This window comes from Octopus bimaculoides, unplaced genomic scaffold, assembly GCF_046866305.1.
Source record: "Octopus bimaculoides isolate indiv1 unplaced genomic scaffold, ASM4686630v1 contig133, whole genome shotgun sequence".
NCBI lineage: Eukaryota > Metazoa > Mollusca > Cephalopoda > Octopoda > Octopodidae > Octopus > Octopus bimaculoides.
The window spans coordinates 15,600-28,473 of record NW_028315383.1 but is presented as its reverse complement, the minus strand read 5'-3'; the positions used below and the strand labels follow the sequence as shown (position 1 = coordinate 28,473).

Sequence of the window (12,874 nt, the reverse complement as noted above, 5' to 3'; positions counted from 1 at the left end):
CCTGAAAATAGAGACTCAACTGAACAAAAATATATTCATAGAAATGAAAAAAATGCTATCTTTGTGATATGTATGACGAATTATTCTCTCACGATGAATCATTTAACTACACCAAAAAACCTTTATACAAGAGAGAAGCCATATCATCGTAATATCTGTGGTAAATCATACACTTGGAATAGTCAGTTGACTATTCACAAACGTGTTCATACAGGAGAGAAGCCATATCATTGTGACATATGTGGTAAATCATTCTCTAGAAGTTGTGACTTGCCTGAACACAAACGTATACATACAGGAGAGAAGCCATATCATTGTGGTAAATCTTTCTCTCAAAGTGGTGTCTGGAATAGTCACAAGCGTATTCATACAGGAGAAAAGCCATATCCCAGTGATATCTGTGGTAAATCATACATTTGGAATAATCTCTTGACTATTCACAAACGTGTCCATACAGGAGAGAAGCCATATCATTGTGATATCTGCGGTAAATCATTCTCTGAAAAAGGTCACTTAAGTAGACATTTGACTATTCATACATGTGTAGCATAATCAGTATCAAAATTTATTACAACATAGCAACAATTATGAATATTTTGTCTGCTAAAAGACAGGCTTTATTTCATGGATGTCAACATGAAATTCATGAATATCAAGTTTAGTATCATATATATATCCAAATATATCAACACAGCAATGACTTTGATTTCTGAGGATGATTGTGCTGGACTTTTGAGGAATTTGTTGGGAGAGAAGAAAAGAATGGGAATAATGAATAAAAAGTTTAAGTGACGTTGATTTGGTCTTTCTTGTGTTTTCATCATCATCATCCTTTAACCTTAATGGTCCTACCTCGTTTAAATAGTAGTGATATCTGTGGTAAATGTTTCTCTCAAAGTTGTGTCTTGAACAGTCACAAGCGTATTCATACAGGTGAGAAGCCATATCATTGCGATACCTGTGGTAAATCACTCTCTAATAGTAGTCCTTTGACATCACACACACATACACATACAGGAGAGAAGCCATATCATTGTGACACCTGTGGTAAATCATTTTCTACAAAAGGTCACTTAAGTAGACATTTGACTATTCATACAGGTGTAACATAATCAGTATCAAAATTTATTAGAACATAGGAACAATTATGAATATTTTGTCTGCTAAAAGACAGGCTTTATTTCATGAACATCAACATGAAATTCATGAATATCAAGTTTAGTATCATATATATATCCAAATATATCAACACAGCAATGACTACATGGTTTCAAGTTCAGTCCCATCACGTGGCACCTTGGGCGAGTGTCTTCTGCTATAGCCCCAAGCCGACCTCGTAAAGATGAACATAAAGACAGCGGAGACTGTCATTTATTTAATGTCAATGTTTCCAGTGGTCAGAATCCATTGAAGCATGGAAAGATTTACTGCCTGACACGAAACTGTGCCGATGGCACGTAATAAGCAGCATTTGAGTGTGGTTGACTAGGCAGCAGAAGACGAACGGTTGTTTCCGTGACGACTCGACGGTTCACTTCGGATATCTCCGTGACCTTCGTTACGGCTGCTAAAACGGGAGGAGGAGAAGAAAGCTAACGGGTTGTGTGTGCGTGCCTGTTCTTGTCTGTGTGTGGGCGTACTTGTTCTTGCCTCTGTGTCTGTGTGTCCGTTCTTGTTCTTGCATCTGTGTCTGCGTGTGCGTGTGTGCTTAATCTAGCCTCTGTGTCTGTGTGTCCGTGCTGCTTTTTGCCTCTGTGTCTGTGTGCGTGCTTGTTCTTGCTTCTGCGTCTGCGTGTGCGTGTGTGCTTAATCTAGCCTCTGTGTCTGTGTGTCCGTGCTGCTTTTTGCCTCTGTGTCTGTGTGCGTGCTTGTTCTTGCTTCTGCGTCTGCGTGTGCATGTGTGCTTAATCTAGCTTCTGTGTCTGTGTGTCCGTGCCACTTTTTGTCCCTGTGTCTGTGTGCGTGCTTGTTCTTGCCTCTGTGTCTGCGTGTGCTTGTTCTTGTCTCTGTGTCTGTGTGTCCGTTCCTGTTCTTGCCTCTGTGTGACCCGGAAATGAAAATCCAAAAAATATACGGAAATGGGTTTAAAACAATGTGTAGGAAATGAATATGAAAAAAAAGAAAAGGTGCACAAAGCAATGAGAGGGTGGGGAAAGGACTTCGGAAATTTCACAAGATCCGATAATACACAAAATCCGAAAATTGACAAGATCGTAGATATGAAATAAGCACTATCTTTGTGATATGTATGAGAAATTCCCCTCCCATGATGAATGATTTAACTCAAGAGAAAAACCCGGATATTATTGTTTTGAAAGTTCTTTGATTTTTCATTCTTATGTAATCCACATTCAATAAATGACAGTGTCGTCTGTCTTTATGTACATCTTTACGAGTTTTGTGTTTCATCTTTACGAGGTCGATAAACTGAGTACTCAGAACGGTCACTTGACTAGACACACTGTTACACATACAGGCCAGAAATCATTCTCTGAAAGTGTTCATTTGACTAGTCACATACGTATTCATACTGGAGAAAGACCATATCATTGTGATATCTGTGGTAAATCTTTCTCTCAAAGTGGCGTCTTGAATAGTCACAAGCGTACACATACAGGAGAGAAGCCATATCATTGTGATGTCTGTGGTAAATCATACACTTGTAAAGGTCACTTGTCTATTCACACACGCGTTCATACAGGAGAGAAGCCATATCATTGCAAAATCTGTGGTAAATCAGTCTCTTCTAGTAGTGACTTAAATAAGCACATCCGCACACATACAAGAGAGAAACCTTATCATTGTAATGTCTGCAGTAAATCATTCTCTCAAAGTGTTGCCCTAACTCAACACAAACTTATGCATACAGGAGAGAAGCTATATCATTGTGATATCTGCAGTAAATCATTCTCTAAAAGTAGTGCTTTCACTATACACAAACGTACACATACCGGAGAGAAGCCATATCATTGTGATATCTGTGGTAAATCATTCTCTTCAAGTAGTTATTTGACTTGTCACAAACGTAGTCATACTGGAGAAAGACCATATCATTGTGATATCTGTGGTAAATCATTCTTTCATAGTAGTCACTTGACTATACACAAGCGTACACATACAGGAGAGAAGCCATATATTTGCATTACTTGTGGAAAATCATTCTCTGATAGTAGTACCTTGACTAAACAGAACTTTACACATACTGGAGAGAAGCCATATCATTGTGATATCCGTGGTAAATCATTCTCTCAAATTGGCGTCTTGAATAGTCTCAAGCGTACACATACAGGGGAGAACCCATATCGTTGTGATATCTGTGGTAAATCATTCTTTAAGAGTGGGGACTTGACTACACACAAATATACACATACAGGAGAGAAGCCATATCATTGTGATATCTGTGGAAAATCATTCTCTGATCGTAGTACCTTGACTAAACACAAACTTACACATACCGGAGAGAAGCCATATCATTGTGATATAAGTGGTAAATCATTCTTTGGAAGTAGTCACTTGACTAAATACAAGCGTACGCATACAGGAGAGAAGCCATATGATTGTAATATCTGTGGTAAATCATTCTCTGATAGTGGTACCTTCAGTAGGCACAAACGTATTCATACAGGAGAGAAGCCATATCTTTGCAATACATGTGGAAAATCATTCTCTCAGAGTAGTAACTTGACTGAACACAAACGTGTACATACAGGAGAGAAGCCATATCATTGTGATATCTGTGGTAAATTATTCTCTGGAAGTAGTGGCTTAACTAGACACAGACTTAAGCATACAAGAGAGAAGCCATATCATTGTGATATCTGGTAAATCATTCTCTGAAATAGTCACTTAAGTAGACATTTGACTATTCATACAGGTGTAATAGAATCAATATCAAAATTTATTACAACATAAGAACAATTATGAATATTTTGTCTGCTATGAACATGAAATTCATGAATGTCAACTTTAGTATCATATAAATATCCAAATATATCAACACAGCAATGACTACATGGTTTCAGGTTCAGTTCCACTGTGTGGAACCTTGGGCGAGTGTCTTCTGCTATAGCCGCAAGCCGACCTAAGCTTTGTGATTGAATTTGGTAGGCGGAAGTTACTGCCGTGTGTGTACATGTCTGTGTATGTGCTTGTGCCTCTCCGAAAGAGAGAGAGAGAGATTGTTCTGGACTTTTGAGGAATTTGTTGGGAGAGAAGAAAAGAATGGGAATAATGAATAAAAATTTTAAGTGACATTGATTTGGTCTTTCTTGTGTTTTCCTCATCATCTTCCTTTAACCTTAGTGGTCCTATCTCATTTAAATAGTAAAACATCAATTGGAGCCATGGATAGCTCACCTATGTACCCACAGTGTACACAGATATAAACATATTAACTAAAGCCAAAAAGGGATTTGTCCTTCCAGTTATGCATATATCCACAAGTAACTGTCATCGCTGGTCCCCAACAGAGGGACCAGCTATTCAAATTGACAGTACGTTGGTAGATAAAGCAGTTCAGGGTGTGAAGACAAAACATACCTTTGCTCATTCACTCTCTCCTTCTCTCTCTCCACAAGAAATCGAAGTCTACTTGTTAAGCACTTAAAATGTTGGTGTGAAAAATTGCTAAAGAACAAAACTGTTTTGCAGCGTAGGTCTTATACATCCTGTGATCTATATATCCAGTCATTTTAGTAGGTATGTAAATGATATTGTTTTAATACACATTGACTAAAATGTTTTTTGTCCAGACATCGTTACCACTTCGTTTATTATTGTTTTGAAAGTTCTTTGATTTTTCATTCTTATGTAATCCACATTCAATAAATGACAGTGTCGTCTGTCTTTATGTACATCTTTACGAGTTTTGTGTTTCATCTTTACGAGGTCGATAAACTGAGTACTCAGAACGGTCACTTGACTAGACACACTGTTACACATACAGGCCAGAAATCATTCTCTGAAAGTGTTCATTTGACTAGTCACATACGTATTCATACTGGAGAAAGACCATATCATTGTGATATCTGTGGTAAATCTTTCTCTCAAAGTGGCGTCTTGAATAGTCACAAGCGTACACATACAGGAGAGAAGCCATATCATTGTGATATCTGTGGTAAATCATACACTTGTAAAGGTCACTTGTCTATTCACACATGCGTTCATACAGGAGAGAAGCCATATCATTGCAAAATCTGTGGTAAATCAGTCTCTTCTAGTAGTGACTTAAATAAGCACATCCGCACACATACAAGAGAGAAACCTTATCATTGTAATGTCTGCAGTAAATCATTCTCTCAAAGTGTTGCCTCAACTCAACACAAACTTATGCATACAGGAGAGAAGCTATATCATTGTGATATCTGCAGTAAATCATTCTCTAAAAGTAGTGTTTTCACTATACACAAACGTACACATACAGGAGAGAAGCCATATCATTGTGATATCTGTGGTAAATCATTCTCTTCAAGTAGTTATTTGACTTGTCACAAACGTATTCATACTGGAGAAAGACCATATCATTGTGATATCTGTGGTAAATCATTCTTTCATAGTAGTCACTTGACTATACACAAGCGTACACATACAGGAGAGAAGCCATATGTTTGCATTACCTGTGGAAAATCATTCTCTGATAGTAGTACCTTGACTAAACAGAACTTTACACATACTGGAGAGAAGCCATATCATTGTGATATCCGTGGTAAATCATTCTCTCAAATTGGCGTCTTGAATAGTCTCAAGCATACACATACAGGGGAGAACCCATATCGTTGTGATATCTGTGGTAAATCATTCTTTAAGAGTGGGGACTTGACTAGACACAAATATACACATACAGGAGAGAAGCCATATCATTGTGATAGCCAAATTTCAATTAACACTTCAAAAGATCTTTTCTTATGTGAAAACAATAGTTTTTCTGTGACAGCAGTTAAATTTGCCAGATGCCTTAGCTAAGCAATAGAATGCCTTCGCCACTTGACCCTTCTAACCTCTTCCATTTCAGCAATAGCTAGAATAGATATCACAGACTTCCAACGAATTCTATTATCGAAGAAGGGAGTAGGTGAAAACGCAGTGACAGAAACCATTAGGGGACAAAAGGAGAAAGAAAGTTATGAGACACAAAAATCCCTCGATTCTATAACTTTTATTAACTGAATTTCTTTTCTCTTATAACATCATTCTATCTTTATCTGTGGGTTACTACTACGAGAACGTGTACACACTTACAGGTCGAAATGAACTTTTCTTTTTACCTTGCATGCTTACAATATAACGTTAAATACATAACCTTCTCCAAACTAAACATTAACCCCTACATCTTGACCCACGAAATTCGGATCTTGTGAATTTTCCGAAGTCCTTTCCCCACCCTCTTATTGCTTTGTGCACCTTTTTTTTTTTTCATAATCATTTCCTACACATTGTTTTAAACCCATTTCCGTATATTTTTTGGATTTTCATTTCCGGGTCACACAGAGGCAAGAACAAGCACACACGCACACGCAGACACAGAGTTAAGAAGAAGCACACACGCACACGCAGACACAGAGTTAAGAAGAAGCACACACGCACACGCAGACACAGAGGCAAGAACAAGTACGTACACACACACAGAGGTAAGAACAGGAACGGACACACAGACACAGAGGCAAAAAGCAGCACGGACACAGATGCTAGATTAAGCACACACGCACACGCAGACACAGAATCAAGAACAAGCACGCACGCAGACACAGAGGCAAAAAGCGGTACGGACACACAGACACAGTGGCAAAATGCAGCACGGACGCAGAGGCTAGATTAAGCACACACGCACACGCAGACACAGAGGCAAGAACAAGCACTGACACAGACACAGAGGTAAGAACAGGAACGGACACACAGACACAGAGGCAAGAAGAAGTACGCCCACACACAGACAAGAACAGGCACGCACACACAACCCGTTAGCTTTCTTCTCCTCCTCCCGTTTTAGCAGCTGTAACTAAGGTCACGGAGATATCCGAAGTGAACCGTCGAGTCGTCACGGAAACAACCGTTCATCTTCTGCTGCCTAGGCAACCACACTCAAATGCTGCTTATTACGTGCCATCGGCACAGTTTCGTGTCAGGCAGTAAATCTTTCCATGCTTCAATGGATTCTGACCACTGGAAACATTGACATTAAATAAATGACAGTGTCGGCTGTCTTTATGTTCATCTTTACGAGGTCGATAAATTGAGTACCAGGTGCATACTGCGGTCGATCTAATTGTCTCCCCCCTCCCCACAAATTTTGGGCCTTGTTAGTAGAGTAGAAAAGAATGTTTGCAATCTTGATTTGTTATGTCATTTAACTGTCTTCTTTATCTTAGTTTCTTTTTCTATTTCAGAATATCACATCCTGTTGACAGAAAAGAAATTTCTTCATTCAGATGTGCCTTTGATATTTTCATCAACTTTTATTGACTAAACGAAGACGATATATTTATAAGGAGCATTCATCAATACATCAACCTCTTTATCTGAAGAAAGTCTATGACAAAATACTGCGAAATATTTCTTCTGGACGATGGAATTAGCAGCAACAATTTCAAGTCTTTGCTGTCTGGAATATAGAGGAGGTGATTGCTTTACAGGTTAATTATGCTTGGATAACTTTACAAAGGCGTGGATAGTCTTCACCTCCTGACTTACATATTAAACAAAATCTCAGAGGAAAGAAACGGCATTCAATTATTCCCTGAAAATAGCGACACAACTGAACACAAACAAACTCTTAGAAATGAAATAAGCACTATCTTTGTGATATGTATGAGAAATTCCCCTCCCATGATGAATGATTTAACTCAAGGGAAAAACCCCAATACAGGTGAGAAACCGTCATTCTGTCATAGTGGTGCCGTGACAACACACAAAGATACACATACAGGAGAGAAGTCGTATCATTGCGATGTCTGTGGTAAATCATTCTCTCGTAGTAGTTACTTAACTAAGCACAAACGTAGACATACAGGTGAGAAGCCATATCATTGTGATCTTTGTGATAAATCATTCTCTGAAAGTCGTCATTTGACTGGCCACAAACGTATTCATACTGAAGAAAGACCATATCATTGCAATAACTGTGGTAAAACATTCCCTCAAAGTAGTAACTTAACTAAACACAAACGTACACATACAGGAGAGAAGCCATATCATTGTGATATCTGCGGTAAATCATTCTCTGGAAATACTCAGCTAACTATTCACAAACGCGTTCATACAGGAGAGAAGCCATATCATTGTGACATCTGTGATAAATCATTCTCTCATAGTAGTTACTTAACTAAGCACATTCGCACACATACGGGAGAGAAGCCCTACCATTGTGATATATGTGGTAAATCATTCTCTCTAACTAGTACCTTGACTAAACACAAAGTTACGCATGCAGGAGTGAAGCCCTATCATTGTGATATATGTGGTAAATCATTCTCTCTAACTAGTAACTTGACTAAACACAAACTTACACATACAGGTGAGAAGCCATACCATTGTGAAATCTGTGGTAAATCATACAATTGTAATAGTCAGTTGACTATTCACAAAGGTGTTCATACAGGAGAGAAGCCATATCATTGTGACATTTGTGGTAAATCATTCTCTGAGAGTTATACGTTGACTAGACACAAGCTTAGACATACAGCAGAGAAGCCATATCGTTGTGATATTTGTGGTAAATCATTCTGTGATAGTATTTACTTAACTAAGCACAAACGTAGACATAGAGGAGATAAGCCATATCATTGTGATATCTGTGGTAAATCATTCTTTGAAAGTAGTGACTTAACTAAGCACAGACGTAGACATACAGGAGAGAAGCCATATCATTGTGATATATGTGGTAAATCATTCTCTCTAACTAGCACCTTGACTAAACAAAAATTTACACATACAGGAGAGAAGCCATATCGTTGTAATATCTGTGGTAAATCATTCTCTCAAAGTGGTCATTTGGCTAAACACAATCTTACGCATACAGGAGAGAAGCAATATCATTGTAATATCTGTGGTTTATCATATTCTTATAATAGTCAGTTGACTATTCACAAAGGTGTTCATACAGGAGAGAAGCCATATCGTTGTGATATTTGTGGTAAATCATTCTCTCAAAATGGTCATTTGACTAAACACACACTTACACATACAGGAGAGAAGCCATATCATTGCGACATCTGTGGTAAATCATTCTCTCAAAGTTATACGTTGACAAGACACAAACTTACTCATACAGGAGAGAAACAGTATCATTGTGACATCTGTGGTAAATCATATTCTGAAAGTAGTCATTTGACTCGTCACAAACGTATTCATACTGGAGAAAGACCATACCATTGTGATATCTGTGGTAAATCATTCTTTGATAGTAATTACTTAACTAAGCACAAACGTACACATACAGGAGAGAAGCCATATCATTGTGATATCTGCGGTAAATCATTCTCTGGACATAGTCAGTTGACTATTCACAAACGTGTCCATACAGGAGAGAAGCCATATCATTGTAACAACTGTGGTAAATCATTCCCTCAAAAAGGTAACTTAAGTAGACATTTGACTATTCATACACAGGTGTAACAGAATCAATATAAAAATTTATTACAAAATTGCAACAAGTATGAATATTTTGTCTGCTAAAACACAGGCTTTATTCCTCCTCAAGCTTGATGTTAACAACTTCAGTTTCATGAACGTCAACATGAAATTCATGAATATCAACTTTAGTATCATGTATATATCCAAATATATCAACACAGCGATGACTTTGATTTTTGAAGAGATGGCTGTGTGGTTAGGAAGCTTGCTTCCCAGCTACATGGTTTCAGGTTCAGTCGCATCGCGTGGCATCTTGGGCGAGTGTCTTTTGCTATAACCCCGGGCCGACCGAAGCTTTGTGATTGAATTTGGTAGGCGGAAGTTAATGCCATGTGTGTACATGTCTGTGTATGTGCTTGTGCCTCTCCGAAAGAGAGAGAGGAATTGTGCTGGACTTTTGAGGAATTTGTTGGGAGAGAAGAAAAGAATGGGAATAATGAATAAAAATTTTAAGTGACATTGATTTGGTCTTTCTTGTGTTTTCATCATTATCTTCCTTTATCCTTAGTGGTCCTACCTCGTTTAAATAGTAAAACATCAATTGGAGCCATGGATAGCTCATTTATGTACCCACAGTGTACACGGATATATACATATTAACTAAAGCCAAAAAGGGATTTGTCCTTCCAGTTATGCATATATCGACAAGTAACTGTTATCGCTGGTCCCCAACAGAGGGACCAGCTATTCAAATTGACAGTACGTTGGTAGATAAAGCAGTTCAGGGTGTGAAGACAAAACATACCTTTGCTCATTCACTCTCTCCTGCTCTCTCTCCACAAGAAATCGAAGTCTACTTGTTAAGCATTTAAAATTTTGGTGTGAAAAATTGCTAAAGAACAAAACTGTTTTACAGCGGAGGTCTTATACATCATGTGATCTATATATCCCGTCATTTTAGTAGGTATGTAAAAGATATTGTTTTAATACACATTGACTAAAATGTTTTTTGTCCAGACAGCGTTACCACTTCGTTTATTATTGTTTTGAAAGTTCTTTGATTTTTCATTCTTATGTAATCCACATTAAATAAATGACAGTGTCGTCTGTCTTTATGTACATCTTTACGAGTTTTGTGTTTCATCTTTACGAGGTCGATAAACTGAGTACCAGTTTCATACAGGAGTCGATCTAATTGTCTCGCCCCTCCCCACAAATTTTGGGCCTTGTTATTAGAGTAGAAAAGAATGTTTGCAATCTTGATTTGTTATGTCATTTAACTGTCTTCTTTATCTTAGTTTCTTTTTCTGTTTCAGAATATCACATCCTGTTGACAGAAAAGAAATTTCTTCATTCAGATGTGCCTTTGATATTTTCATCAACTTTTATTGACTAAAGGAAGACGATATATTTATAAGGAGCATTCATCAATACATCAACCTCTTTATCTGAAGAAAGTCTATGACAAAATACTGCGAAATATTTCTTCTGGACGATGGAATTCACAGCAACAATTTCAAGTCTTTGCTGTCTGGAATATAGAGGAGGTGATTGCTTTGCCGGTTACTTAAGCTTGGATAACTTTACAAAGGAGTGGACAGTTTTCACATCCTGATTTACATATTAAACAAGATCTCAGATAAAAGAAACAACATTAAATTATTCCCTGAAAATAGAGACTCAACTGAACAAAAATATATTCATAGAAATGAAAAAAATGCTATCTTTGTGATATGTATGACGAATTATTCTCTCACGATGAATCATTTAACTACACCAAAAAACCATTATACAAGCGAGAAGCCATATCATCGTAATATCTGTGGTAAATCATACACTTGGAATAGTCAGTTGACTATTCACAAACGTGTTCATACAGGAGAGAAGCCATATCATTGTGACATATGTGGTAAATCATTCTCTAGAAGTTGTGACTTGCCTGAACACAAACGTATACATACAGGAGAGAAGCCATATCATTGTGATATCTGTGGTAAATCGTTCTCTCAGAGTGGTGCCATGACTAATCACAAACGTATACATACAGGAGAGAAGCCATATCATTGTGACATATGTGGTAAATCATTCTCTAGAAGTTGTGACTTGCCTGAACACAAACGTATACATACAGGAGAGAAGCCATATCATTGTGATATCTGTGGTAAATCTTTCTCTCAAAGTGGTGTCTGGAATAGTCACAAGCGTATTCATACAGGAGAAAAGCCATATCCCAGTGATATCTGTGGTAAATCATACATTTGGAATAATCTCTTGACTATTCACAAACGTGTCCATACAGGAGAGAAGCCATATCATTGTGATATCTGCGGTAAATCATTCTCTGAAAAAGGTCACTTAAGTAGACATTTGACTATTCATACATGTGTAGCATAATCAGTATCAAAATTTATTACAACATAGCAACAATTATGAATATTTTGTCTGCTAAAAGACAGGCTTTATTTCATGGATGTCAACATGAAATTCATGAATATCAAGTTTAGTATCATATATATATCCAAATATATCAACACAGCAATGACTTTGATTTCTGAGGATGATTGTGCTGGACTTTTGAGGAATTTGTTGGGAGAGAAGAAAAGAATGGGAATAATGAATAAAAAGTTTAAGTGACGTTGATTTGGTCTTTCTTGTGTTTTCATCATCATCATCCTTTAACCTTAATGGTCCTACCTCGTTTAAATAGTAGTGATATCTGTGGTAAATGTTTCTCTCAAAGTTGTGTCTTGAACAGTCACAAGCGTATTCATACAGGTGAGAAGCCATATCATTGCGATACCTGTGGTAAATCACTCTCTAATAGTAGTCCTTTGACATCACACACACATACACATACAGGAGAGAAGCCATATCATTGTGACACCTGTGGTAAATCATTTTCTACAAAAGGTCACTTAAGTAGACATTTGACTATTCATACAGGTGTAACATAATCAGTATCAAAATTTATTAGAACATAGGAACAATTATGAATATTTTGTCTGCTAAAAGACAGGCTTTATTTCATGAACATCAACATGAAATTCATGAATATCAAGTTTAGTATCATATATATATCCAAATATATCAACACAGCAATGACTACATGGTTTCAAGTTCAGTCCCATCACGTGGCACCTTGGGCGAGTGTCTTCTGCTATAGCCCCAAGCCGACCTCGTAAAGATGAACATAAAGACAGCGGAGACTGTCATTTATTTAATGTCAATGTTTCCAGTGATCAGAATCCATTGAAGCATGGAAAGATTTACTGCCTGACACGAAACTGTGCCGATGGCACGTAATAAG

At 37.5% G+C, this 12,874-nt stretch overlaps 3 protein-coding genes across 5 annotated transcripts; all 3 read left to right on the top strand.

The window, feature by feature from the left end:
• The first annotated feature begins 2,206 nt into the window (after positions 1–2,206).
• On the top strand, positions 2,207–3,938 carry LOC149129153 (uncharacterized). The gene has a single exon (XM_089346761.1). It carries the CDS (start codon positions 2,359–2,361, stop codon positions 3,823–3,825), a length of 1,467 nt encoding a protein of 488 aa, XP_089202887.1. The 5' UTR covers positions 2,207–2,358; the 3' UTR covers positions 3,826–3,938.
• A 506-nt stretch (positions 3,939–4,444) lies between these two features.
• LOC149129151 (uncharacterized) lies at positions 4,445–12,207 on the top strand. 3 transcript variants are annotated; one of them, XR_016240334.1, is made up of 3 exons: positions 4,445–4,698; positions 7,383–10,531; positions 10,884–12,207. XR_016240334.1 is itself a non-coding variant. In XM_089346759.1 (3 exons), exon 3 carries the CDS (start codon positions 7,804–7,806, stop codon positions 9,607–9,609), a length of 1,806 nt encoding a protein of 601 aa, XP_089202885.1. In that variant the 5' UTR covers positions 4,445–4,698; positions 6,487–6,626; positions 7,383–7,803; the 3' UTR covers positions 9,610–10,088. The 3 variants fall into 3 exon arrangements, 2 of the variants coding, with proteins under 2 accessions (XP_089202885.1, XP_089202886.1); XM_089346759.1 differs by lacking the exon at positions 10,884–12,207 and adding an exon at positions 6,487–6,626 and having other exon boundaries at positions 7,383–10,088; XM_089346760.1 differs by lacking the exons at positions 4,445–4,698; positions 10,884–12,207 and adding exons at positions 6,487–6,626; positions 6,792–6,870 and having other exon boundaries at positions 7,383–10,088.
• LOC149129152 (uncharacterized) lies at positions 11,305–11,961 on the top strand. Its single transcript, XM_089346762.1, has one exon. It carries the CDS (start codon positions 11,305–11,307, stop codon positions 11,959–11,961), a length of 657 nt encoding a protein of 218 aa, XP_089202888.1.
• Positions 12,208–12,874: the final 667 nt, after the last annotated feature.